At 42.4% G+C, this 24,042-nt stretch overlaps 4 protein-coding genes and 1 long non-coding RNA gene across 6 annotated transcripts; 3 read left to right on the top strand and 2 right to left on the bottom strand.

Annotated features, from left to right (window-relative positions):
- Positions 1–1,669: 1,669 nt before the first annotated feature.
- LOC132707543 (solute carrier family 22 member 13) lies at positions 1,670–13,430 on the top strand. Its single transcript, XM_060679439.1, has 6 exons — positions 1,670–2,545; positions 6,279–6,721; positions 6,775–7,073; positions 8,802–9,129; positions 9,188–9,363; positions 11,515–13,430. Exons 1-6 carry the CDS (start codon positions 2,262–2,264, stop codon positions 11,833–11,835), a joined length of 1,851 nt encoding a protein of 616 aa, XP_060535422.1. The 5' UTR covers positions 1,670–2,261; the 3' UTR covers positions 11,836–13,430.
- Positions 13,431–14,418: 988 nt separating this feature from the next.
- Positions 14,419–20,343, bottom strand: LOC132707788 (glutathione S-transferase-like). Of its 2 annotated transcripts, none has more exons than XM_060679731.1 (5): positions 20,209–20,343; positions 19,763–19,910; positions 19,536–19,703; positions 17,962–18,104; positions 14,419–14,754 (listed from the first exon to the last, which is right to left on the bottom strand). In XM_060679731.1, exons 2-5 carry the CDS (start codon positions 19,896–19,898, stop codon positions 14,581–14,583), a joined length of 621 nt encoding a protein of 206 aa, XP_060535714.1. In that variant the 5' UTR covers positions 19,899–19,910; positions 20,209–20,343; the 3' UTR covers positions 14,419–14,580. The 2 variants fall into 2 exon arrangements, with proteins under 2 accessions (XP_060535714.1, XP_060535713.1); XM_060679730.1 differs by lacking the exon at positions 20,209–20,343 and adding an exon at positions 20,052–20,201.
- On the top strand, positions 17,336–17,901 carry LOC132707790 (uncharacterized). The gene is made up of 2 exons (XM_060679733.1): positions 17,336–17,572; positions 17,621–17,901. Exons 1-2 carry the CDS (start codon positions 17,362–17,364, stop codon positions 17,860–17,862), a joined length of 453 nt encoding a protein of 150 aa, XP_060535716.1. The 5' UTR covers positions 17,336–17,361; the 3' UTR covers positions 17,863–17,901.
- Positions 20,344–20,491: 148 nt separating the features above from the next.
- Positions 20,492–22,021, top strand: LOC132707792 (uncharacterized). Its single transcript, XR_009619778.1, has 3 exons — positions 20,492–20,731; positions 20,787–20,843; positions 20,910–22,021. It is a non-coding gene; the product is annotated as an uncharacterized LOC132707792 (long non-coding RNA).
- A 95-nt stretch (positions 22,022–22,116) lies between these two features.
- Positions 22,117–22,975, bottom strand: LOC132707789 (motile sperm domain-containing protein 1-like). The gene is made up of 2 exons (XM_060679732.1): positions 22,773–22,975; positions 22,117–22,720 (listed from the first exon to the last, which is right to left on the bottom strand). The coding sequence occupies exons 1-2, from the start codon at positions 22,903–22,905 to the stop codon at positions 22,227–22,229; spliced, it is 627 nt and encodes a 208-aa protein (XP_060535715.1). The 5' UTR covers positions 22,906–22,975; the 3' UTR covers positions 22,117–22,226.
- Between the last annotated feature and the right edge of the window lie 1,067 nt (positions 22,976–24,042).

Here is a 24,042-nt window from a genome sequence, read left to right as displayed (position 1 = left end):
TTACACGTATCGATTAACGAAGTTGATACCTTATAAAGCTTTCGAAACGGTGACGTAACGGCCGCCATTCGCGCCCCGAACGTCGGCCTCGGGCCGCACCCCGGAACCCGGAAGTGCTTTGCCGTACACGTGGGCGGGTTTCGCGTGTGATAAAAAAAAAGCAGGACGGGACGAAAGAAAACCGCGGACGGCGGCCGTCGCGATTCCACGGCAAAAAAAAAGAAGGAAACGAAACCGCGACCGTGTCGGTCAAACGATCCGTTGTTTTTTTTCAACCAATTAGCCGTTAATTGAATCGCACGGGTCGCCGACTCGGCGATTCCGCCGGACGACGCTTTATTTTTATTTTGTTTCGCCGTCACGGCCCGGCTGCGTCCCGTCCGTTCAGGGAAAAACCTCGCCTCGATTGGTTACGCCTAAAGACACACTGCCGTCTAGCGGTCGCACCCGGAGCGACTCTCGCTCTCGCTCCCGGTGTGACCCCTAGACACGATCGACTACCGACCAGCGAAATCACTTTTCGCCATTTTCCATTTCCAAACGGCAACGTCCACTCACGCAATCGTCAAAAACGAGGCACAAACGAAACGACTGACAGCTGATAACGTCAGCGGCCATATTGAGCGGCGAGAGGACGCGCGCACCTTATGTCGGTGCCTGCATTATCGGCATCGGTAAATATAATCCAACGTTGCCGGCCCTATTTGCTATTAAAGCACACAAACCAACCAAACGCTACGACACGTACATCTTACAAACATTCTGGTAAATGCAAAACCAAGCTCGTCAAAATTAGAGACAGAAACCCCTCACGAAGATATCAAGAAAAGGAGATGCGGAACTAATAAGTCTGTATCGAGAGTTGTATGTATCTGCGACGGATAAAGCTAGAAGTTAATTTATTTGGCAACACCGCTGTCAGGTGGCTATCATGCGCGGTGGCCATGTTTGTTTCGTCTTCAAGTTTACATATGCGAGTTTGGACTGGACCGGCTATAAATTTAATGCAAAAAATCCATATTTTGCGTTTCTTTTGACAGTATAATAATAATATTAAATTGCCTTTATTGTTGTATATTGTTATATACAAATATACAGTAGAGAAAAGGCGAAGTCTAGCAAAAGCTACTAAGTTGAAGAGTATGCCTAGAAGAATATAGAAATAAGTTATGCAATATCAAATAATTTAGGATCGAAGGAGTAAAATAGCCGAGTGTCATCGGCAAATGAATGCAAATTCAAATATTCGATGGATGTGTAAATATCAGAACACACCAAATGAAACAAGTAGAAATTCAGAACTTGCATCGTCATGATATCTGTTAACCAAATAATTTTCAAAAAATCGAGTCGAAACATCATCGCAGCTGTAGTAACTCAAAGGCCTTAGAGTAATCTAAAGATTTAAGTGCAGTCGCAAGAGCATTATCAAAAGAAATAATAATGTGATCGTTGATCGTAGACTAATGGTACTAAAACACTTACGAAATCTTTCGTTCACTTTCATTCTAACGGCGTTACCGGTATCTCGAGAAAACCGGCAACGTCGGTTCTCCCGTCTCTTTGTGCCAGCGTCTTCCACTACAGACGCCGTTAGTTGCGAGGTTGCCGGCAATTGGCAATGGCAATGGAATTCAAAAGAACACGTATGCTCTCTGCAAACGACAGGCTTGCTTCTACTGTCAAATGGAAGAAAGGTCAGATTGAGTACACTCCCACACCTATATCAGATGAATTTAAATCATGTGAGGAACTAGAAAATCTCCGATTGAAATATTTTTCATGTTTTTTAATGACGAAGTGATTGATTTGATTTTAAATCTTACGTTGCTTTGCTACTTTTAAAAACTGATAAAACAATTACTCAAAGAAATCTTGCACCTGCCATAGATGAAATGCATTATGATAATTAAGGTCACCCCATGACTGTTCATGCTAATAAAGCCCGAAGGAGATGTACCGCGCACCATAAAATATTATGCGTTTTCCAATCACGACTAGCTTTCTTTTTTCTCAAAATAAATAAGAACTAAAAGTTCAGATTTTCACGAAATTATATATATTTGTAGCGGTTTATTTATCGAACGCTGTCCGGAAAACGCGCGGAGGCGGCAACGCCGCCTCCAACCGCAGAAGACGCGGTTCTTATAAAGTGGGCGAGAGATCGCTGGTACTACTAGTCGGTCCGCGCGTCTCGTACCGGGAATTACCCGTCGCGGTTAGCCCGTATATATAAATCTCCGCCACTCAGTTTGCACGAGATGCCGCCCCAGGAAAAGGCGCCGCCCGGCCTGGAAGGGCGCGCGAACCCCGCGTTCGTCGGCGACGGCGCCAAGCCGAAACCCGACGAAACGGCGTTCGACTTCGACGACCTGTTCGAGCACATCGGCGACTTCGGCTACTACCAGGTCTTCCTCTTCCTGATGATGATCCCGTTCGCGTTCTTCGTCGCCTGGGTCTACTTCTCGCAGATATTCATCACGCTCGTGCCCGAACGCCACTGGTGCTGGGTGCCCGAACTCGCCAACTTGACCGTCGAAGAACGGTGAGGCGCACTTACCTCGTTTGACGTTGTTCTCAATACGGTTCACGTCGATATTGCTCGAAAAAAAACGCACTTTCGCTGACAAACTCGCGCTTCCACGTTATACGTTAAATTCGACAACTGACTTGACGTAAGACGCTTACTCGGATAGAACGAGAGGGTCAAAGGTAATTGTTGTTTAAAAGAAGAGGAGCACGGACCACGGAACGAAACGCAAAGGTCCGTGGCTACGTCACGGACCGTCGGCGCCCTGAACGCCTGTTCTCTACGCGTTGACGTTTAGGTCAAGAGCGTAGAGTATCGCGCTTTCCCCTTCAAGTGACGCGTAATCGGCGGTCGCGAAATAAAGATACCGATCTAAGATCAAAATCAAGGCCGGCGTCCGCGTTAAGTACGCGGGGCGGAACGGAGCAAAAGGGGCTGGAGGCCGCTGAAAATGCGCGCGCCCGTGACTAATGACGCCTAATTGGGCGACAGGTTATTTGACGATTGATTCTCGCGCGCGCGCGCGGAGCGGGCCTTGGAAATGGTCGCGAGCGCCTTCGTGTGTCAATATGGCCTCGACCGACGGTTATCGCGGGAGACCGTTAAAAAAACTTGACAACTTCCCTATTACGTTCAAGCTGAGGTTAGGGCTGGTCAACGAACCACAGGCGTACCCCTTGTTTTTTTTTGGCTTCTTGAAAGTCTAACTGAAGTTTCAGTACCTTTTCCCACGAAAAACAGCCAAAAGGTCAAAACGCTCGTGCAACTCTTATTGAATCCAGAAGTTTTGTAAATATATAATAATAATAATAATAATAATAATAATAATAATAATATCTTTATTATCCCACATATTTAGAATACAATCAGTGTATTATGGATTTCGTCAAAGAGGCAGAAAATTATATTAAAAAATTATATAATAGAAATATATGACAGAACACAACAATACAGTGATGACAAATATTAATAGGAAAAATATTCGTTTAAATTATAAAAACAGTTTTCTGGAAGGAGAAACTTTAGTTTGGATTTAAAAATGTTTACATTACTATTGCTCTTTAGCTCTGGGCACAGTCTATTGTAGACTCTAAACAGGATTGAAAACAAAACAGGGTACGCATCTACAGATTGGACTTGAGAATTTTGAATTTGACACTGAACCAGTTCAGAGCTATTCCACGAATTCCGCATTGTTCTATCCTATTCAAAAGAATTTCATGGTTCTTACAGTCAAAAGTCAGACTCAATATAATTGATAGCATGCTCCAAAAATGAATGGATGGGTTGATTTAACTGTGCTGAGTTTCAGACAAAATTTTGTTTTTACTTAAATAATCGGTCAAGCGATAAGCATGGCGTATTCAAATATTTTAGCAAATTGTGATGTGATTGCTATTGCAGAATGCCTGTGGCCCTTTTTAAGAATGGGAGCCACACTCTCTGGGCTGTATCTCTATAGTAATCCCTTTGATGCTTTGACTTCAATGTATAGGGCGATGGCAATCTGCTTCTACATCAAGTCTCATTCTTTGGAACTCATTCTTGGAACAATTTGTATAATAATCTAGGAAAAAAACATTATTTCCAACTGATGCGTTTTTTTTTGGTACTACGACTTTATTTTCTGTAATTCTATTAACGTAAATCACATCCGACCTACTTGATCGTACTATGCACATTTTGCGATGGACAATACCGAGCGCAAGTATACGAAACAGAAGAGTAACTGATTTCTTAAGTTATTGTTTAAAAATGAAAACTCCCTGTCATTTTAGGGGCGGTGTTTAACGAAACATTGGGAGAAATTTATGAAAAATATTATTCTAGCCACGGCAGGTGACCTGGCAATGTTGCCGTGCATGAAAACGGCACGGACGAAACCGTGTTCTGTGACAACGCCATACCAGCCTCCCTCGATCGGAAAACTAAGGAGAAAACGGCAGCAACCTTGGATCGGGCCGCGACAAGGGGCGCTTCCGTCGCCAATTAAAACGCCACGGTGTCCAATTAAAAGTTTGTTTTGAACGAGGCGGCGTTGCGTAATCGACCTTGACGCAATCGCTCGCAGACGCGTTGCGAGATCGCAAGAAACGTAATCGAATTTTTAAACTGGCGCGCGTAATATAACCCAAATTCGAGATTGGTTTTTTTTTCGCCGACGTTTTCCGCGCGGATTTTTTGCGCGTGAGTTTTTTTTTCGTCCCGCGTATCCTTCGAACGCGGCCGCCCGGGATGTATGTAAATCGCGTTCGGAACAATCAGAGCGTGTCGCGGAGGCATTGATTGGAAAAAAAAGCATTGGACGCGTTATCGAGGGCTAAAAACGCCGCCGCCGCGTAACGCGCAACAATTAAATAGTACTATTTGTTTAAAATACGAGAAAAAATTATTATGTTTGACCGGGTTCGAACCCGCGATCTTCGTATTGCGACTTTCGACGATCTGTGCCAGTGGCCACCGAGCTCGAAAACAAATAATCAAAAAACGGCGTCTGATTATGACGGTCGAAGTAAAAACCCATATAAAAAAAATTCCATAGATTTTCGTACGGCCGTTAAGAGGATATTGAAAAATTCACCTATTTTTATCTTTATCACGACCGTATTTCAATTCGTCGGCGGCTGAAACTTTGACTATGATTTCGTAACGTGCATACAGATTTACGAAATTACAAACCCTCAAAACCCTTACCCAAGGACCAACTTTTTAGAGAAAACTCTATACATTAATTCTTAGTAACGGATCTAAATTTCTCATTTTCGATAAATAATTCTTCTAATACACATTATTAATACCTCTAATACTAACATCTCTATAGTTTTTGTTAAAAATGTATTTAAATTTTTTTCAAACATACAAAAACATCAAACAAAAAATAGAAGCTGGGATAAGGGCAGCAATTCTCACTTGAACAAATACTTTGACTGTTACTAACAATTCCTCACCTAATATCTTACATTATGCAACTAATACAGCTAATTTCTCGACTAATATCTCAATTTACTTAAATAATTCAATTAATTCCTCGAGGAATACCTTAAATTCTCTGAATAATACCTCAACTATTACCTTGGCTATTGCTACTAATTCCTTAACTGCTACAATTCAACCAATAAGATCTCAAATACGACTAACTCCCCGACTAATGTCTTAAATTGCTTAATGCAACTAACACCTTGAACTATTACTAATAATTCCTCGACTAGAACCTCTAATTCCTTAACTAACACAACTAACATCTTAACTAGCATCACTAATTTCGCGACTAAGGAATATCACAAATTCGTCCACCAATAACCCAAATTTCTCGATTTATACTAACGTAAAACAACTAATTCTTCGACTAGTACCACAAATTCCTTAACTAATACAACTAATACCTCAACCATCACTATTAATTCCTCGACTAAGGCGACTAACCAACCCGTGCCTCTACTATTAGTATTCATAATACCACTAAATTCCCGGCTAGTACCTCAAATTCCTTAACTAATACAATACCTCAAAAATCACTACCAATTCCTCGACTAGTACCTCAAATTCCTTTACTAATATCAACTAATACCTCAACCGTCACTACCAATTCCTCGACTAAGGCGACTAATTCCTTGACGTTAACAACCAGTGCCTCTACTATTAGTATTCACAACTAATACCACTAAATTCTCGACTAGTACCTCAAATTCCTTAACTAATACAACTGATTCCCCCAATGCATCTCCAATTCCTTCGATATCCTTTCAAGGATCGCGCTGGCCATACCGCCCGACGGCGACGTCCTCGACCGTTGCCACGTGTACGACGTCAACTTCACGGACCTGGTGGCGCGAGGAGTGGCACGCTCGGACCCAGCTTGGAGCAAGGTGCCGTGCCGGCACGGCTGGGAGTACAACACCACGGAGGTGCCGTACTCGACTATCGCGACCGAACAGAACTGGGTGTGCGACGACGCCGCTTTGCCTAGCACCGCGCAGTCGATCTTCTTCTGTGGCGCCATCTTGGGGGGACTGGTGTTCGGCTGGATCGCGGACCGCATGGGCCGCATCCCAGCCCTGGTCGGCACCAACGTGGTCGGCTTCTTCGGCGGCATGGCCACGACCTTCTGCACGTCGTTCTGGAGCTTCGCCGCGTGCCGCTTCCTCGTCGGCATGGCCTTCGATAACTGCTTCACGATGATGTACATCCTAGGTAAGGCGACGGCCGTTTTTTTTTACGCGCCCTTGACCCTTCCGTCACGTCAGTTTTGGAGTACGTCGGCCCGAAATGGCGGACGTTCGTCGCGAACATGTCCATAGCGATATTCTTCACGTTCGCCGCGTCCATCTTGCCCTACATCGCGATCTACTCCAACGGCTGGAAGATGCTGTGTTACTACACGAGCGCGCCCCTCGCCCTCGCCGTTCTCACGCCCTGGATCGTTCCCGAATCGGCGAGGTGGTTGGCCTCCAAGGGCAAGTTCGACAAGTCCATCGGGATCCTGCGCAAGTTCGAGCGGGTCAACCGGAAGGACGTTGAGCCCAAGGTTTACGAAGAATTCAGGGTCAGTTTCTTACCTCGACTATTGCTACTAATTCCCTGACTGCTACAACTAATAATTCGACTATTAGTACTAATTCATCAACTAAGATGTTAAATTCCTTACCTAATATCATTAATTCCTTCACTAATACCTTAAATTATTTAATACCTCGACTATTACTAATATTTCCTCGTCTAATACCTTAAATTACGCAACTAGTACAGCTAATTTCTCTACTGTCACTACTAATTTGTCGCCTAATACCTCAAACTACTTAACTGATACAACTAAATTCTCGAGGAATACCTTAAATTCCTTAATACAACTAATAATTCCTCGTCCAATACCTCTAATTACGTCACGAATACAACTAATTCGTCGACTAGAACCTCAAATTCCTTAACTAACACAACTAATACCTCAACCATCACCACTAATTCCTCGACTAAAGCGACTAATTCCTTGACTTAAACAACTCGTGCCTCGACTAATTACTACTCGTAACTAATATCACTAATTCGTCGGTCAATACCTTTAACAGGCTACTGTAATACTTTGCCACGCTTGCCACTGTTGTCCTTCGTTATATTCAACACATCACTGACCACATATCAAAAGTTCTAAAGAAATATAACGTCAAAACCAGATTTACCACTTGTCCAAAAATCTCTCAACATCTTCGATCCGTCAAAGATAAAAAAAAGCAGGCAGTTTTGTAAAAAGTATATGCCAAAAAAACATAAAACCAGTCCTAACAACAAAATTGTTCAGTCCAACGTGTCTCCTGGGACCGTTTCCCTTATTATCCACGTCAATAGTAATTTTGAACGTTTAAAAGATTATAAATGCGAATCTTGATAAACCATTCGCACACAACTCCCACCGAAGCAACAGACTTTCTCTGAATATAAGGGTCTATGGCGATGGAATTTCAACAGACCAAAACTAACCAAAACAGCAAATCGACTGTGACAATTTATCTTCAAAAATCAATCTGACCCCTCTTTGAACACAATCCTTCTTGATTCTTATTTGAGATTTTTGTTTTCCCATAATTTCCGGTTTATTTATTTAATTTATTTATTTAATAATGTCGATTTTAAATTAATATTTATTTCAAGAAAAAATAACTTTCCCATTATCCAGTAATAAAAACAATGACTTTTAGGGCAAAACACAGATACAAAAATCTCGTATGCATGTCAACATTTTTTCTCTTCGAGTGTCCAGATATCCACAGACTGTGTCTCAAAGATAATGTTATGAAGACATCGAAAGCTATGAAGCAATTATGGCCCCTGAAGTGTCTCGTGCTTTGCAAAACCCAGCCTGGTTAAGAATTGCTAAATTCTCGATAAAATATTTTAACTTTTTTTGTTTTGGTAACTTGAGTCTTCCCCACATTAAAGCTTCCGATCGGTTCCTAGCGCTCGAATCACTTTCTTTACCTTTGTCTGATCGAGCACTGGAAAGAATACGAAATACCGATATTAGTGCACTTACCTCTACATACGAGAAATATCCATAAAAAAGACACTCACAACTTTAGAACCCAAGAACACTGCTTGATTTTGGTGGGCAAATCCACTCTGGGCACTCGCCCATTGCGGAACCACAAAGCACCTACGAATCACAGACAGGGATATCCTGTCGCTTGTTATATCCGAATCGTGACCACATACCACAGCTATCATCCGATCCACGGGTAACTTGATAAATGGCATTGACGCGACTTGGGCGTTTGCGCAGGCGAGCTGCGTGAGGGTACAGCAGGCGGAGGCGTGCCAGGAGAACTATACGGTGCTCGATCTATTCAAGACGCCGCGCCTGCGCCGCATCACGCTCATCCTCGTCGTGCTTTGGATGGCCATCTCGCTGGTGTTCGACGGCCACGTGCGGAACGTCGGCACCCTGGGCCTGGACATCTTCCTCACGTTCACGGTGGCGAGCGCGACCGAGTTTCCCGCGGACACGTTCCTCACCCTCGTGCTCGACGTGTGGGGCCGCCGGTGGCTCTGCTGCGGCAGCATGGTCGTCAGCGGCGTCTTCAGTCTGCTCGCGACCGTAGTGCCACTCGGTAAGCGTGTAAACGTAGCAAAAAAAACAAAAAAAATGACGACCTTCGCCGCGCCCAGGTGTGCCGTCGGCGACGCTCGCCATTTGCGGCCGCTTCGCGATCAACATCTCCTACAACATCGGGCTGCAGTACGCTGCGGAGCTGCTGCCGACGGTCGTGAGGGCGCAAGGCGTCGCCCTCATCCACATCATGGGCTACGTGGCCAGCATCGTCGCGCCTTTCGTCGTCTACCTCGTGAGTATGACCGCCACGGCTGGCGCGGATGTAGTCCAATCTGGACGTCCAATTTTCGATGACTTCTTCCAACATTTGTGGTCGTATATCGGCAATAACACGGCGAATGTTATCTTCCAAATGGTCAAGCGTTTGTGGCTTATCATACATAGCCCCACAGAAAGTAGTCTAGCGGTGTTAAATCACAAGATCTTGGAGGCCAATTCACAGGTCCAAAACGTGAAATTAAGTGGTCACCAAACGTCTTTCAATAAATCGATTGTGGCACGAGCTGTGTGCCATGTTGCGCCGTCTTGTTGAAATCACATCTCCTGGACATCATGGTTATTCAATTCAGGAATGAAAGAGTTAGTAATCATGGCTCTATAGCGATCACCATTGACTGTAACGTTCTGCCCGTCATCGTTTTTGAAGAAGTACGGACCAATGATTCCACCAGCCCATAACGCGCACCAAACAGTGTTTTTCTGGATGTAACGGTGTTTCGACATACACTTGAGGATTAGCTTCGCTCCAAATGCGGCAGTTTTGTTTGTTGACGTAGCTATTCAACCAGAAGTGCGCTTCATCGCTTATGAAAATCGGGAACACCGGCAATCTCGTTTTGGGCCCATTCGACGAATCTAGGCCTTACTTGATGATCGTTTGGCTTCAATTCTTGCACGAGTTGGATTTTGTAAGCACGTAAACCAAGATCCTTCCGCAAAATCTTCCATAAAGTGGATGGACACAGATCCAATTCCTGTGCTCGATGGCGGATGGACTCATTCGGGTCTTCCTCAATGCTACGCTCTACAGCAGCAATAGCTTCTTCTATACGCACCGTACGGCGTCTCTGGGATGCGAGTTATCAATAAGAGTAAACGTGGTACGAAAACGTTCCACGGTTAATCGAATTAAATGCTCTGATGGACGATTTTGTCGACGATAAAACGGACGTAGTGCGCGATACGTATTCCGCACAGAACCATTATTTTCGAAATAAAATTGCACTATTTACAAACGTTGTTCAGGCGTGAGTATATTCATGATGAATTGCCAAACCAAACTGAGAATAATCACTTGACAGCTGTTAAATCGGTCGCCATCTTGAACAGTAATTCCAACTTTAAGTTCTATACATCGAAAAAAAACACCCATTATAGTAGTAACGGTACTGTATGAAAAGTTTGTTTCAGGAGAGTATTACAGTTCAGTTGGTCGCAAAAATACTAAACTCTGGTTCCCGGTCCTGAAATCTCCTTTCAAATTCTGAAGACAGTTTTCTTAAATTAATTTCGCATTTTTTAATTTTATTGTGTGATATAGTGAAATTTTCTTGGGAAATGAGAAAAATCAGATTTAGAGATTAGAAACTCTTCAGGCATTGTCAAATATCGCGAAGAAACTGATTTTTCCCTTGCAATTTGAGATCAAGTTTATTCATGTTTACGAAGAGGTCTGTGAAAAAAGCGAAATCAGAACGACGTCAAATTGATATATCAAGAAGAAAATTCACAATATCGTCTTTTAAATCCCAAATTCTTTCAAATACTTTTCCAGCACTGAACCAGCGAACTTTTGAATAACACAGGATATCGGAATGCTCAGCATGTACGGACTCCAAGAACTGTTGAAACTGACGATGTAATAATCCTCTGGAAGGAATCATATTTACTAGTTTTACAACAATATTAAGTACATGGTCAATATCTAAAGCCGATTTACAGAGAGCATCCTGATGTATAAGGCAATGCAAAAAAACAACATCATTTTCCGGATTCTTACAAATATGAGTAACTGCGCAGTATCGCTGATATCTGTACTTTCATCCATGGTAATTGAATACAAAATAAATTGTTGAGTTTTTGTAGTCAGTTGTGAAATTAGATTTTTATCAAAGTTCTCTCGGTGATTGTTCCTCTTGAGAGAGACAGTGACTGAAAATCATTTTTCTTTTCTTTTTTCTGTCACGCACCGCTTTATGCATACTCCATCTGAAAATGCTTTATTATATTTAGCAATGTTATAAACCAACACATAACTGGCTTTCGTAGCGCAACTAAAATAATTGTTGTTGACTTGGCCCGCGGGCCGCAGTTTCCCCATCACCGCGCTAGACGTTAGTGCATAGGGCGACACCTCCACACGTTCCAAATGTATTTTATCCAGGCGAACGTCGACCTCGCGCTGCCCCTGCTCATCCTCGGCGTGTTGGGCGTGGTCGGGGGCGTCCTCGCCCTCTTTCTACCCGAGACGCTCGACCAGGAGCTGCCGCAGACGCTGCAGGACGGCGAGAACTTCGGCCTGGACCAGAAAATGTGGGACTTTCCGTGTGTCAAGAGGAAAGAACCGCCCCCGGCCGAGTTCCGACGCGCCCCGTCCACCGGGTCGTCGCTCCGCGCTTCCGTGAGGGGCGAAGCGAGGTCGAGCATGATCAACAGCGGCCGCTCTTCGGTGCGGTCCAGGAAACGCTCGGTCTGCGACGCCTGACGACGGCGACGACGCCCACGCACGCCTGTGATCTTAGCTTTATCGTTTTTTGTTTTTGTATGCCGTTGTAAAGTATTTAACTTATTCGTAGGTAGTTCTCGAAATATACCCGTTTGGTTCCGAAACGTCGTGTTTGTCAACCACGGTGAAATCTTAAAACAGTCAATGCCAAAAAGACATTACCTTTCTTAAAATACTCAAATTCATTGGTACCCCGAATAACAAAAAGTATTTTTATAAAATTTATGAAATTTTTTTTGGTAATTTTAGCTTACAGAAAAACGTGTTTTCCTCCATAACCGTTCACCCGATCGGCGAAATTCTTTAACCGGCAGACGCAGAAGATCCAGTGCAATAACATTTATTTCGGGCATATTTTCGATTATATTTTTTTAAATTATAGGCAAAAAGCTAAAAGACCTGGCAAAATGTTCTTTTAGCCGCAAATCAAAAATCGCAAAACATATGGCTAATTGGTTTAAACGGCGTCGTAGGCCGCATCAAGAGCTACAATTTTTGTATTTGCGGTTTTCGTCTATAGCACACAGAAAAATTCCATATTGAAATCGTTATTTCTGGGGCTGTCAAGAGGCGATGACGTCATTGATTATTACGTCGCACTTATTTTCTCAAAAACCATTTACTATTTTCAAAAACTTCTTGAACCAAGACTCGTGGAAAATCCAAGGCTATAACCTCTACTTCGAACAATGATTGTATCATATACAGGGTGTGTCGTTTAAGGGCAAAAAATCTAAAATATCCTAAACATTTCCGTTTTTGTGGGTAAATTAGTGAGTTCGATATCCTGCGGCGAAACGCAGTCGATCCGCTTTTTGAGGGAGTATGTGGGTTGGTTTGAGTGGGTTGAGATAATTCCTTAACAAAAGACAATAAGTTAAAAAAATATCCGACCTACCTTACCGTATTGAAGCAATACGTAGTACACAATTTTTAATGCTGGCGAAACTGGTATCTTTTACAAAATGACACCAGATAAAATGGCTTCGCAAATTTTTGAAGAGGAGGTACGGAAATGGGATGCGGAATTAAAGGGGAGGAAACAGTACAAACAAGTGTATTACACCCGATGGACCAGGGCGTACTAAAAAGTCTTAAGAGTCGATACAGGAAAAACATTTTAATGGAAATGATCGAGTCTGAAGACAAATTTCCAATTAACGTGCTAGATGCAGTCAACTTTATTAGTAAAGCTTGGAAAGAGGTGACAGCAGGAACAATTCAACACTCCTATCATCATGCAGGACTTATCACCCAGACAGAATGCGAACAAGACATGGAAGATGATCAGTTTGCAATATTTTATGGTGATAGATCAGGATTTGCCTACAACAGCAGACTAAACAGAGGAGGCCATATTACAACAAGCAAGAAAGTGTGAAGAAGAGCACCAAGAGGAAGAAAAAGGTGAAGAAGTCGATCTGGGACCACCACCAACCATTCGACGAGCCCTATATTGAGTTGAGCCCTTAGAGAAATTTTTTATGTATCATGAGGAAGGTGTTCCTCTCGAAAAAATGGTGAAAATATAAGCCAAAGCACGAGTTGCGTATTGGCATATTAAAAAAATTCAAAAAAAAATGACCGATTATTTGACACAGATGTTGTAGATGTTGAAATATGTATACAAAATAATTAAATATTACGGAACACATATGCGTATTGACGAGTGTATTTAGTTTTGAAGATGAGAGAATCGAATTATCTGTAGATGAAAATATAAAACACTCCTTCGGATGGAAGTAAACTATTTTTTTTTATATTTTAGGTTGGAATGTAGAACAGGATTCGCTATATAGTTCAGCAAGGTTAACTACATCAACCGCATCTGTTCAGTCCATTACCAATCATGTATAATATAATAATACCTACTGAATTAGCGGATATTTTACACTTATGGGTGTATAAATCAGTCCCCTAAGATCGAAAATAGGAAATATTGGGAATTTTCTTCTTCTGAGTTGCGCTGTTGTAATACGTATATCTTCTATTCAAATAGGCAAATTTGGTACAGAACAGCATTTTATAAAACATTGTCTTCATTTATATGGGCCAAAGTTTCTAATATAACATGGTAACCTTATCTTAATTGGACAACCTTAAATTGAACGTTAATGGTTATCATAACATCAGAAATGTATAAAAAACTGTGTTTTTTTTTTTAATTTCACTGTAACTATTAACGTTCTCAAGCAGATTGTCATGGAATGATTGTCAATAAAATTATTGATATGACAGCGGTCCTTGCATGTTTGCAGTATTACACTCGTTCGACCGCCGCAGCTCTTTAACTATGTCTAAAATCTTGTTTTTTACTTTCAATAAATTTTTCATTACATATTCGTCTTTTTTTTTTGACTCCACACTACATTAATTAGGGCCGTTTAAACTACGTCACACAACAACAAAGAATGATGTAAAATTTCCGTCTTAATATGACGTTTGTCGTTTCTCAATATACGTAAGTAGGCTGTGACATTTTCACGTCATTTTTTCGTCATATACACGTCAACGTAGTTGGTTACTAATAAGCGACATACCTCGTAAAAACAAAACGGCAGGTCGAATTTTCCTTTCCGTTTATTAAAATAAATCTAACAACATTGAAACAACAACGCTAGCGTCGCGCTACGACCTACACGACACACCCACTTTTTTTTTAAATTTGATTGGTTACTTTAGGCTTGCATTGAATCGTGAAAGGTTCGGGGAGGTTGTGCGAAACTAGGGTTTCGCGGGAGCCGGCGGCCTCTTGGCGATCCAGTCCGCGATGGCGGGCAACGCGTGGACCTTGTCCTTGAGGCCCTTGAGCGCGGGGTACGGCCGCAGGGCGTCGCCCCCGTACACCTGTTCGAAATAGTCCAGCGATACGGCGAAAGCCAGGTCCGACCACGTCAACTAAAACAGGGTAACCCATCATAAGAGGGTATTATGAAAATTGTGATAAAATAAAAAAACAACTTTTGAAACTTTCACATCTGTCAAACATTTTCGGAAGTTTTTGCATGTAAATTCCCACACGGAAATTTAAGGTTCTTCATATTAGGTCGAGGTCATTCGATCCAATACCGCTCTTAGTAGCAACGCACCTAAAGTCTGTTCTTAGATATAAGAAAGTGACTAACAGATACGAATTAAGGAAAGACGCGGGCACGCTGAAAGTATGAAATATGGCCCAACAGGTCCGTACTTTGCTTAGAATTTAATTATTTGATTATTAATTTTAATAAAATTACAAATTATTATAATTTAGTCAACTGTCTACTGTGATATAACTTGCATTGTCCATTACAATGACGCTATTAGGAGGGATGTTTGGAACTACCTTGTTTTTAAACCACCTTTCAAATAAATCTAAATAACACTCACCCCCCTCTCCACCAAGCATACATAGCCCCTCTCGCAACAACTCAATAAATTCGTCACATTTGGTTACGTGACTCATCTTTTTTTCGCGCCTACCGGGGATCGAACCCGGGAACCGTCCGCTGTTGAGTGTCGACGTAAACGCCGAGGCACGCAGCCATTATTGTTGTATATTGTTATATACAAATATACAGTAGAGCAGAGGCGTAGTCTAACAAAAGCTAACCCACTTAAGCTCTTAAATGTTTAAATTGGAAACTAAATAAATTAAATATAGTAGTATAGATTAAAAGTAGAAATAAAAAGAATAACATTGAAAATCAAATTATGTTATAAGAAAAAGTTTCAAAACATTTGTCAAAATGTGGTTTAAAAAAGGAAAATTTTTAAAAAAACAATAAAACGAAATGTCCAAAATCCGAAAAAATCAGGTTAACATGCTGATCTTGTCCTAAAATTTACATTGTACAAACAGATAGATCCTTCAAGAAACGCATTAACGAGCATAAAAGAGCGTTTAAAAACAATAGTATGGATTCTAATTATGCTACACACTTAAACACAGAAAAACACATTTTTGACGACAATTTTGATATTTTACATACAGCCACAAAAAGTAGAAAATTAAATTTGTCGGAAGCCACGGAGATTATCAAAATCAATCAAATCAATTAGATTTAAATACCTCTCCATTATTAAACTTAAATTCTCACAACATTGAGGACACGACACGGTGTCGTCAAAACAATTGTCATGTGAAAATATATAATTTCGTCAAAATCTGAACTTTTAGTTCTTATTTATCTTGTTAACGCTAAATAGACTTGAGGAACATCCTCAATTTTGTATGGTTTAGGCAGAAATTGAGGTTTCGTTTTTTTTTTTTTTCATATTTTGATTGCCCCATACAAAATTGTGTTGTGACGCTACTGATTCAGGTATCGCGACGAAAATTTAACCACATTCTCAGAAGATGATGCACTATTCAATCCGTTTGACAGATGCGTCTCAGCTTATACGGGGTGTCCCAAATAGGTGGTGCCGTTTTGGCGAATTCAATTAACAAATTCTCAAGATTTTCAGATAGAACACCCTATATTTTTACTCAGATATCAATTCTAGAAGAAAAAATAAGGTACGTTTGTAATTTATCTTATATTTAAATTTTTCTTACTTCTTGAGATATTCGAGGTTTAAGATAACACCCGCATGAATAAATAATACGTCACTTGTTGGCAATTTTAGGTGTTTTTTAAACTTTTTTTTAAAGAAGTAATATAGTATCTTTGCTATTTAAAAAATACCTAATATTACCAGCAAGTGACCTAATGTGGGCAATTTATACGCGGATCATCTTAAAAAATATAGGGTGTTCAATTTGAAAATCTTGAGATTTTGTTAATTGAATTCGCCAAAACGGCACCAGCTATTTGGGACCCCCTGTATAGGCTGAGGCGTATCTGTCAAACTTATTGCGTAGCCCATCATCTCCTTAGTCTGTAGTTCAATTTTAGTTGCAATACCTGGATCAGTAGCGTCACAACACAATTTTATATGGCGCAATCAAAACATGAAAAAAAAAAAAACACATAACCTCAATTTCTGCCTAAACTATGCAAAATTCGAATAGAACTTTCTTAAAAAAGTGACCCTTATTTTAACCAAGGATTCCAAAAATAGTAACAAATACATTTAAAATAACAAAGCTGATGTCGGCCGGCACACTTTTGAGACACAGTGTATCAACAGAATTATAATATTTTTAATGTTCAAGAGAGCCCAAGAAAGCGAAGTAAAGTAAACGAGTTTTCTAAATTTTTTCGGAATTTTGAAAAACGATTTCCACTGTGACGATGAGACAACTCACGGCGTTCGAATTACTAATTATTTTTAAACGATTTCATTCCTATTAATTTCACCGAGCAGGTTCGCCAAATTTCTCTGTTTAATCTATCAGTCATAACGCGATGAGGTCGGGAAACGTATGAAATCATCGAGATGAAATTTCGAGTGGCGCGAAGATGACGGCGGTGGGGCTTTTTCGAGAACGCGCCTTATCGCGGAGGTCGCACTCGAGAAGATTTATCTCGCGGGATAAAAGGGGCCGATCGGCGCCGAAGACGCCAGTCTAGTTTAGAAATGGCGTCTCCGAAGCTTGCTGTCGCTGTCGCGACGCTTTGCGTCGTCCTCGCCTATCCCGTCGCCTCCGCCGAAAGTTACGCGTGCGCGTGGTGCGACTCCTACCTGGAGAAGAACACCGCGTGCTCGCAATTCGAGGAAGTCGACCCGGACCTGGTGCACAACGTCACCTGCGCCGAGGGGTGTTACTCGTACGCGTTCCACTACGAAGGTGAGTGCGTTAGCGTCGCGTAAAAACCCTCCAAAGCGTCGTTTTCAGCGACCGAGTCGCACCACGTGAACGTAACGGTAAAAGGGTGTGGCACCTTCTCCTGCGACGACGTCGCCGCCTACATCGCCCAGAATACGTCGTACCCCAACTCGACCGTGTTGGGTTGCTACACCTGCGAGGGCGACATGTGCAACCTCGTATCTGACGACGACAGCGGCGGCAACGTCGCGACCCTACCCGCCTGCGCCCTCCTCGGCGCCGCCCTCGCGGCCGTCGTCTTCGCGAGGTAACGCGCGCCACCACGTACGAATAAATAGATAGAACGATTCCGTCCACTCGTTTCATTCGCTATCCTAACGCAAAAATGGCGCACGTGACGCCAGACTCACCTCGGAACCGACGGAGAAGCCGCCGTTCTCCGACACGATCTTCTCGAACTTGGACAGGTAGTACGGCACGACCTCCTTCATGACTTTGACCTTCTGCTCCTCTTTCCTGATCGGGTCCTGCTCCCTCATCGGGCCCATCATGCCTGCGGCACAGCAATATTAAATTTGCATTACATTAGCCACTTTTCACGGTATGATTCGTAGATTGACCTACATACCATTACACTCTATAGACTTTACCATTGAATTAAACAACGGTTATTTGCCAGACACCGCAATTATTTAAGGTGACATGGTCTGTTCGTAGATATAAGAAAGTGACCAATGCAACAAGATTATTACCTAAAATTTGGGAATTTAAATTCTACAAAGCTTGAACCTACAAAAGGAATACGTCTATGATAATTATGCAAAAAATCTAGACCATACTGTTTTAATTAATTATTTTTATTATTTTTATTTATAATTTTAATTATGTGAATAATTTAAAGTAATTTAAGTAGGTTATAAAAATGTAATTTTATTTTAGATTTTATTAAATTCTAAGCAAAGTACAAACCTGTTCGGCCATATTTCATTCTTACAGTTTGCCCGGGTCTTTCCTTAATTCGTATCAGTTACTCACTTTCTTATATCTATGAACAGAGTTTACCTTTTGAAATTATATGGACTTAAGGAGTATTGATGAATTATGTTCGTTGGTTTTTTTTAGTTTTATAAAAAAAACCGTTACGGATCTCAAATTTCAGCAACTGTTGACGCTAACTCTCGTCAAACTTTTATTTTACTGTGAAACTGAGTCCCAACTGAAAGACCGCAGCCTTCAAAACCAACAAATCGATCAACCATAACCACCAAATGCTACGAGTCCGTCGAACCGTTATTCGCCATTTTGAGACGGCGTGTGGGGCTAGGAAGTGAAAAAACCATATAACATAACTGTGTAAATTTTTTTGAAAATTTCGTTTTTGACCAATACCAAATTCTGAAGTCGGACCCATAAGACCTTGCGGCTTTGAACAAACAACATGGCCGCTGACAGATCGTCATTTTTACGGCAGAATTTTCTCAAAATGAGTCGAAATCCTATTAAATTTTCTGGCAAAAAAGGAGTTAAGGAGTTATGGAATTTCTACACATATTTTTTTATGTATGCAATTTTTTTTTGTAAATCGACGCAAAGCGTTAGTTTTCATAAACTCACAGGCTTAACCTCCATTGAAATAACTTTGAGATGCTAGATATCGCAAATCTAAGTGAAAAAATATTCAAGAAACAATTAATAGACACTAAATGCTTGTTCTAGTAAAAATTAAACGCGCAGCTTAATTGCTTTCTTATATTTCCTGTAATTCTTGTACAGTGGAACATCGGTAACGCATGCGCAAAAGATCCATACCCTCTCTTCCTGGTATGGTCACTACATAATCTTACAGCTATATAGCTGCACGTTGCACATTCCTCGCGGCCAATTTCTTTTTAAACATTTCACGTACGTCTAGAACAACATCGCAGCGGTTGTCGACAACTGACAGCCGGCGTTGTCAGCGGCCATTTTGAATGACGTCACTTACTCATTTTGAGGTCCTCGAGGGTGTCGACGAGCACGTCGCTCTGCAACGCCTCCCAGTCACTCTTGCCCGCCAAACCGAACTGCTTCGCCAAGTAACGGGCAATCGCGTTGCTCTGCGCCACCTGGCGGCCATCGATTTCGAGCACGGGAACCTTTCCGAACGGCATCTCTACAACGTGGCGGCGTTTTTAATTTATTTTTTTCTCTCTCTCTTCCTCGCCGCCTTACCCTTCTTCAGTTCCGGCCACTTCTCCTTGGGGAAACGGTAGTCCTCGTATTCGACGCCCGCGACGGCGAATATGTACCGGATGGTTTCGGCCCTGCCGGGCGCGTCGAAATAGATCAGCTTGTAGTTGGGCGCCATGTTGCCGGGTTTCTGAAAACGGAAAACAGTGACAGCGACCTATCGCGGACAAGAACACGAGCCCGATATCGGGCGAGCGATCGCGCACGAATTGGCAACGCCGCGCCCTTAACCGCTATGATCTTTAACCTAACCGCGGTGCCCTTTACTCACGTAAATCTTCACTAGGTAAGAGACGAGAGCGACCGATAACACGCCCGCAATTAATTTGGGCAACATGATCGGAAAACGGCGCGGCGCGTCGATTTTATACGGCCCCGTTATCTGCGAACGTTCGTACGTTTATCGCGCGAAATGCGTGTTGCCTAACCTGCAATGCTCGCCTCCCAAGGCCGTCTCAGCTTCGTCGACGGGTCCGCCGCACGACTGGCGGGATCGCGACGGACGCGCGCCTACCCCGAAAGATTTCGCGCGCAAACGTCTCCCTGCGACCGATCGATCCACCCCAGCCTCAAAGCCGACATATAATCGAGTCGCTTCCGTTTTGAACGTGACGCAAATGTCTCGGCAATGTTGCCTGTTAATACGTTACGCACAGAATGACCCCAAAAAAATTTTCTTCGTATTTTATTCATGTTAGATTGGACAGTCGTTCGCGTCAACGCGGGGGAGTTTTAATCACAATTTCACGCGCGCCTTTCCATTTTGAGGGTTTGAAAACAAATCAATTCGTGTTTAATAGGCGGCCATACTCGTTTTCTGAGTTTATGCTTAGCATTATCTATGGTAAATTTCCCAAAGGCGCCGGATGCAGTTTGCATTATTAGGATTTAGAGAAAATAAAGTCGTAGTATCAGAAATTAATGAAAAAAAATACTTGAAGTGTGTGTTAGGTGAAAAATACGTGAGATACATGGTGAGGTCATGGAAACATTGAATTGTTTGTAGAATGACGTAAGCGAGGGTAAATAATGGAAATTCTACGAACATGAGAAACCGCTGAAAGTGTGTGAAGTTTGTTGATTAGAGTGATCTATATGCTTATCCCAATTTTGTTTACTAAAATTTTAGGGTACTGCCTGTACAAGATCTGGCACCAGGTATCATAAGAAACAGGAACGTCAGCATTGGGCAAACGAGAAGGACACGTTAAACTAACAAAATGTTTATTTGTTCTCGCATTTTTTTTAAATTATGCACCAAAAAATCTGTTATATAACGCTTAACTTTTTTTTATTAACCCCGTTATATATTTTTCATCAAAATGACGGTTGTTGACTTATTACATTTGTAATATTTTTTAGGGTCAATAAGCGCTTTATTCAGAGAAGTTCCAAGGGATCTTGCAAAAGTTTATGTGCTCCTTAATTACATTTAATGTATTTTGAATTTTATCAAAGCACTTGAACGATAGATTCGATGTAACAACAGATAAAGATCGCGATACACAGATTTTCACACTTGAATCCACAAAATCGAATAAGTAGATTGGCGTTTGTGTTGCGATAAAATAAAAATTAAAAACATATTTTCGTTATCGATTCACAGGCCGTTTAATTATTTATTCTTCTGATTTTTCCTCTCGTGCCTTATTTAATATGGTTACAATAGCTACGGTAATGTTTCGTCCTCGCTCTCGGGAACACGATTTTCTCTCGCCTTCCGTGGTGTTTAAACGTCACTCACGCCCCTCTTGCTAAATTTTCCGTCACACTAAAGAATAATTTTATCAAGAACATCTGTGGCTTAACCAGACTAGCCCTAACCTCAATTTGCTCTCGAAGTGATGGGGATGTTTTCAAATTTTAAGCAATTATCGTGGTAAGCACGATGAAAAATCAATTTTTCAGTTTTATATTGATGGAAAAGATTATGCGGCGCCATCTAGTTGATAACATTGAACGGTTCTTTGAGCCACTGTGTCCATAAAATTGGCAGAATGTTACTTATTCCTCGGTCCAACTCGAATATGCTCAAGTTCAGCCCGCAATCGAAAAATATTTGTTTTGCCGCGCCCGATAACGATGTTTTTCGCGAGATAATGCGCCCGAGGGCCGAGATAACTGCGCCGAAATGAAAACAAGCTGTAAAAACGCCATTTATTTACATCTTCCACGGCACGACGCGGAAAACGAGACGACAGAAAGATAGCGCGATCACAGACCGGAGAACTCGGCCGGCCTAGCCAAAGCGCTTTGCCGCGTTCTATAGCGGCGTTGTTGGCGAGATAATGCGCCCGAGGGCCGAGATAACCGCGCCGAAATGAAAACAACCTGTAAAAATACCCTTTATTTAAATCGTCCACCGCACGACATGGAAAACCAGACGACTGAAAGAGAGCGCAATCACAGACCGCAGAACTAGCCCGTCCAAATGACGTCACGGGCGTCAATTCCTAACCAAAACGCACAGGAAAACGCCGAGCAGCAAGGCGGCGAGGAGCTGCGTCTTGTGCGACACGTGAAGATACGTGGGCAGGCTCGAAATCCGAGCAGGTTCGGGATCGGCGGGCAGGAAAAGTACGGCTGCACACGCCGCCACCACCAAAGACGCGACTATGTTGTTGGCGGGCCTGTCCACGGGTCTGGGCGCGACGCTCGGCGCCGCCCTGCTGCCGCTCTCGCTGCTGTGGAACTCGAAATCGTCGTCCTGCGACCTGCCGTCTTTTTCGCCAGACAGCAGGACCGACTCGACGTACTTTTTTCCGATCGTTTGGTCCGTTTCCTTGTCGAAAATGACGATCTTGAAGCGGTCGACGACGTTGCAGTGATGCGGCAACGGTGCCTTGTGCGTCACGACGAGGTCGACGGTCGACTGGGGTCCTATGACGCCCTCGGGGTTCGTCACGGTGTACTTGTCCCAAGCGTTCGCGTGACAGTGCACTGTAACGGGGTTACTACGTGGGTCTGAGACGGATTTTCAAAGCGTACAGACCTTTGAAGCGTACGGGAAAGTCGTACGGGCTATACAGGCTCAGCACTTGCGTGTGGGTGGTCCTCGAGCCGAGAAAAAACTTGAGGCAGTTGGGGAACGCGAATACCGGGATCTGCCTCGCGTTCCCGTCCATCACGCGTTCGAATGTTGTCGTCGGATCAGCTGTTTTCGACGCGAGACGTGAGGCGTGGCGTCCCCTCGCGGACGACGATCAAGTTTGAAAAGTCAGCTGAGCGCTTTATCATCCGCGGCACAGACCACTAATCTTTCTGTGTCCTCAATTGAAACGAAGAACTATTTATAGGCTCATGATGAAATTTTTACCCTTTGTTAACGCTGTCTCGCTATAAAATTGCGTTCAGTTCAGTACGCAATATCAGTATCATTGTTTTTTAATTATTGGAATTTCGACGAAACTCATGGATCGACTTGATTTTCTCTCGTTTCCGACCTTGCGGCATTAGACCACCAAAATGGTCGCTGACAGATCGTCGATAAGGAACTAAGCGCACCATTTAACGGGCAATTTTGTTTTATAGAGCAGCAAGGCCACACAGCTATAAGAGAACGACCATAATAGTATATAAGTGCGGTAAACGGCATTTAAGTTATGAGTTTATTTGTTGCTAGGGGAGTGACTTTAAAAGGTTAGCTATATTTATTCTATGACCATTGGTTTCTGGGTACATTTTTGCACAACAGTAGCAAATACTCAAACTCATGCGGTGATATCCCAGAAATGTCTGAAGCGGCTCCGATCCATGGGAAACGAAACTGACGTGTTAAACTGACACCTTCCGGTGTATAACTGGGTATTTTACAAAAGGCAGTGGAAAAAAATCGTATGTTTGTCTCCCTTATTCACCTTGGAAATTTTGATCAAGATGCGATAAGAAGAAGAACCTTGCTTCGCTATTCTGTGTGGATTCTGTGGTGAACATTGCACATAGCGAATAAACCTCCGTTTGCTCCCTGCAGAATGCTTTGTATTCCTCCAAAAAAACTGTGTTATCGGTTCTTTTTTTGTGTGATATTTGTTTCGTGATGGTTTTAAAGTGTTCACGCCGGTTGAAGGCCGCGGAGGAAGACGATTTTTTTTTTGGTATCAGTCAAAATTATTTTTTGCTAGGTGAAAACAAATATTGGTTATATTTCTTCTTTTTACGTATTGGTCAGGTTCCAAAAGAAAAATCCTTGGCGGGTGCCCGAAAATGGACGTATCACCACAGCGCACTTGTCCAGCTGAGAGCGAATTGAATTTTCTCTCTAT

This window comes from Cylas formicarius, unplaced genomic scaffold (assembly GCF_029955315.1).
Source record: "Cylas formicarius isolate icCylForm1 unplaced genomic scaffold, icCylForm1.1 PGA_scaffold_9__14_contigs__length_23061073, whole genome shotgun sequence".
In the NCBI taxonomy this organism is placed as follows: domain Eukaryota; kingdom Metazoa; phylum Arthropoda; class Insecta; order Coleoptera; family Brentidae; genus Cylas; species Cylas formicarius.
Note: the sequence above shows the minus strand (reverse complement) of the source record. Positions and strands in the feature narration are given on the sequence as shown.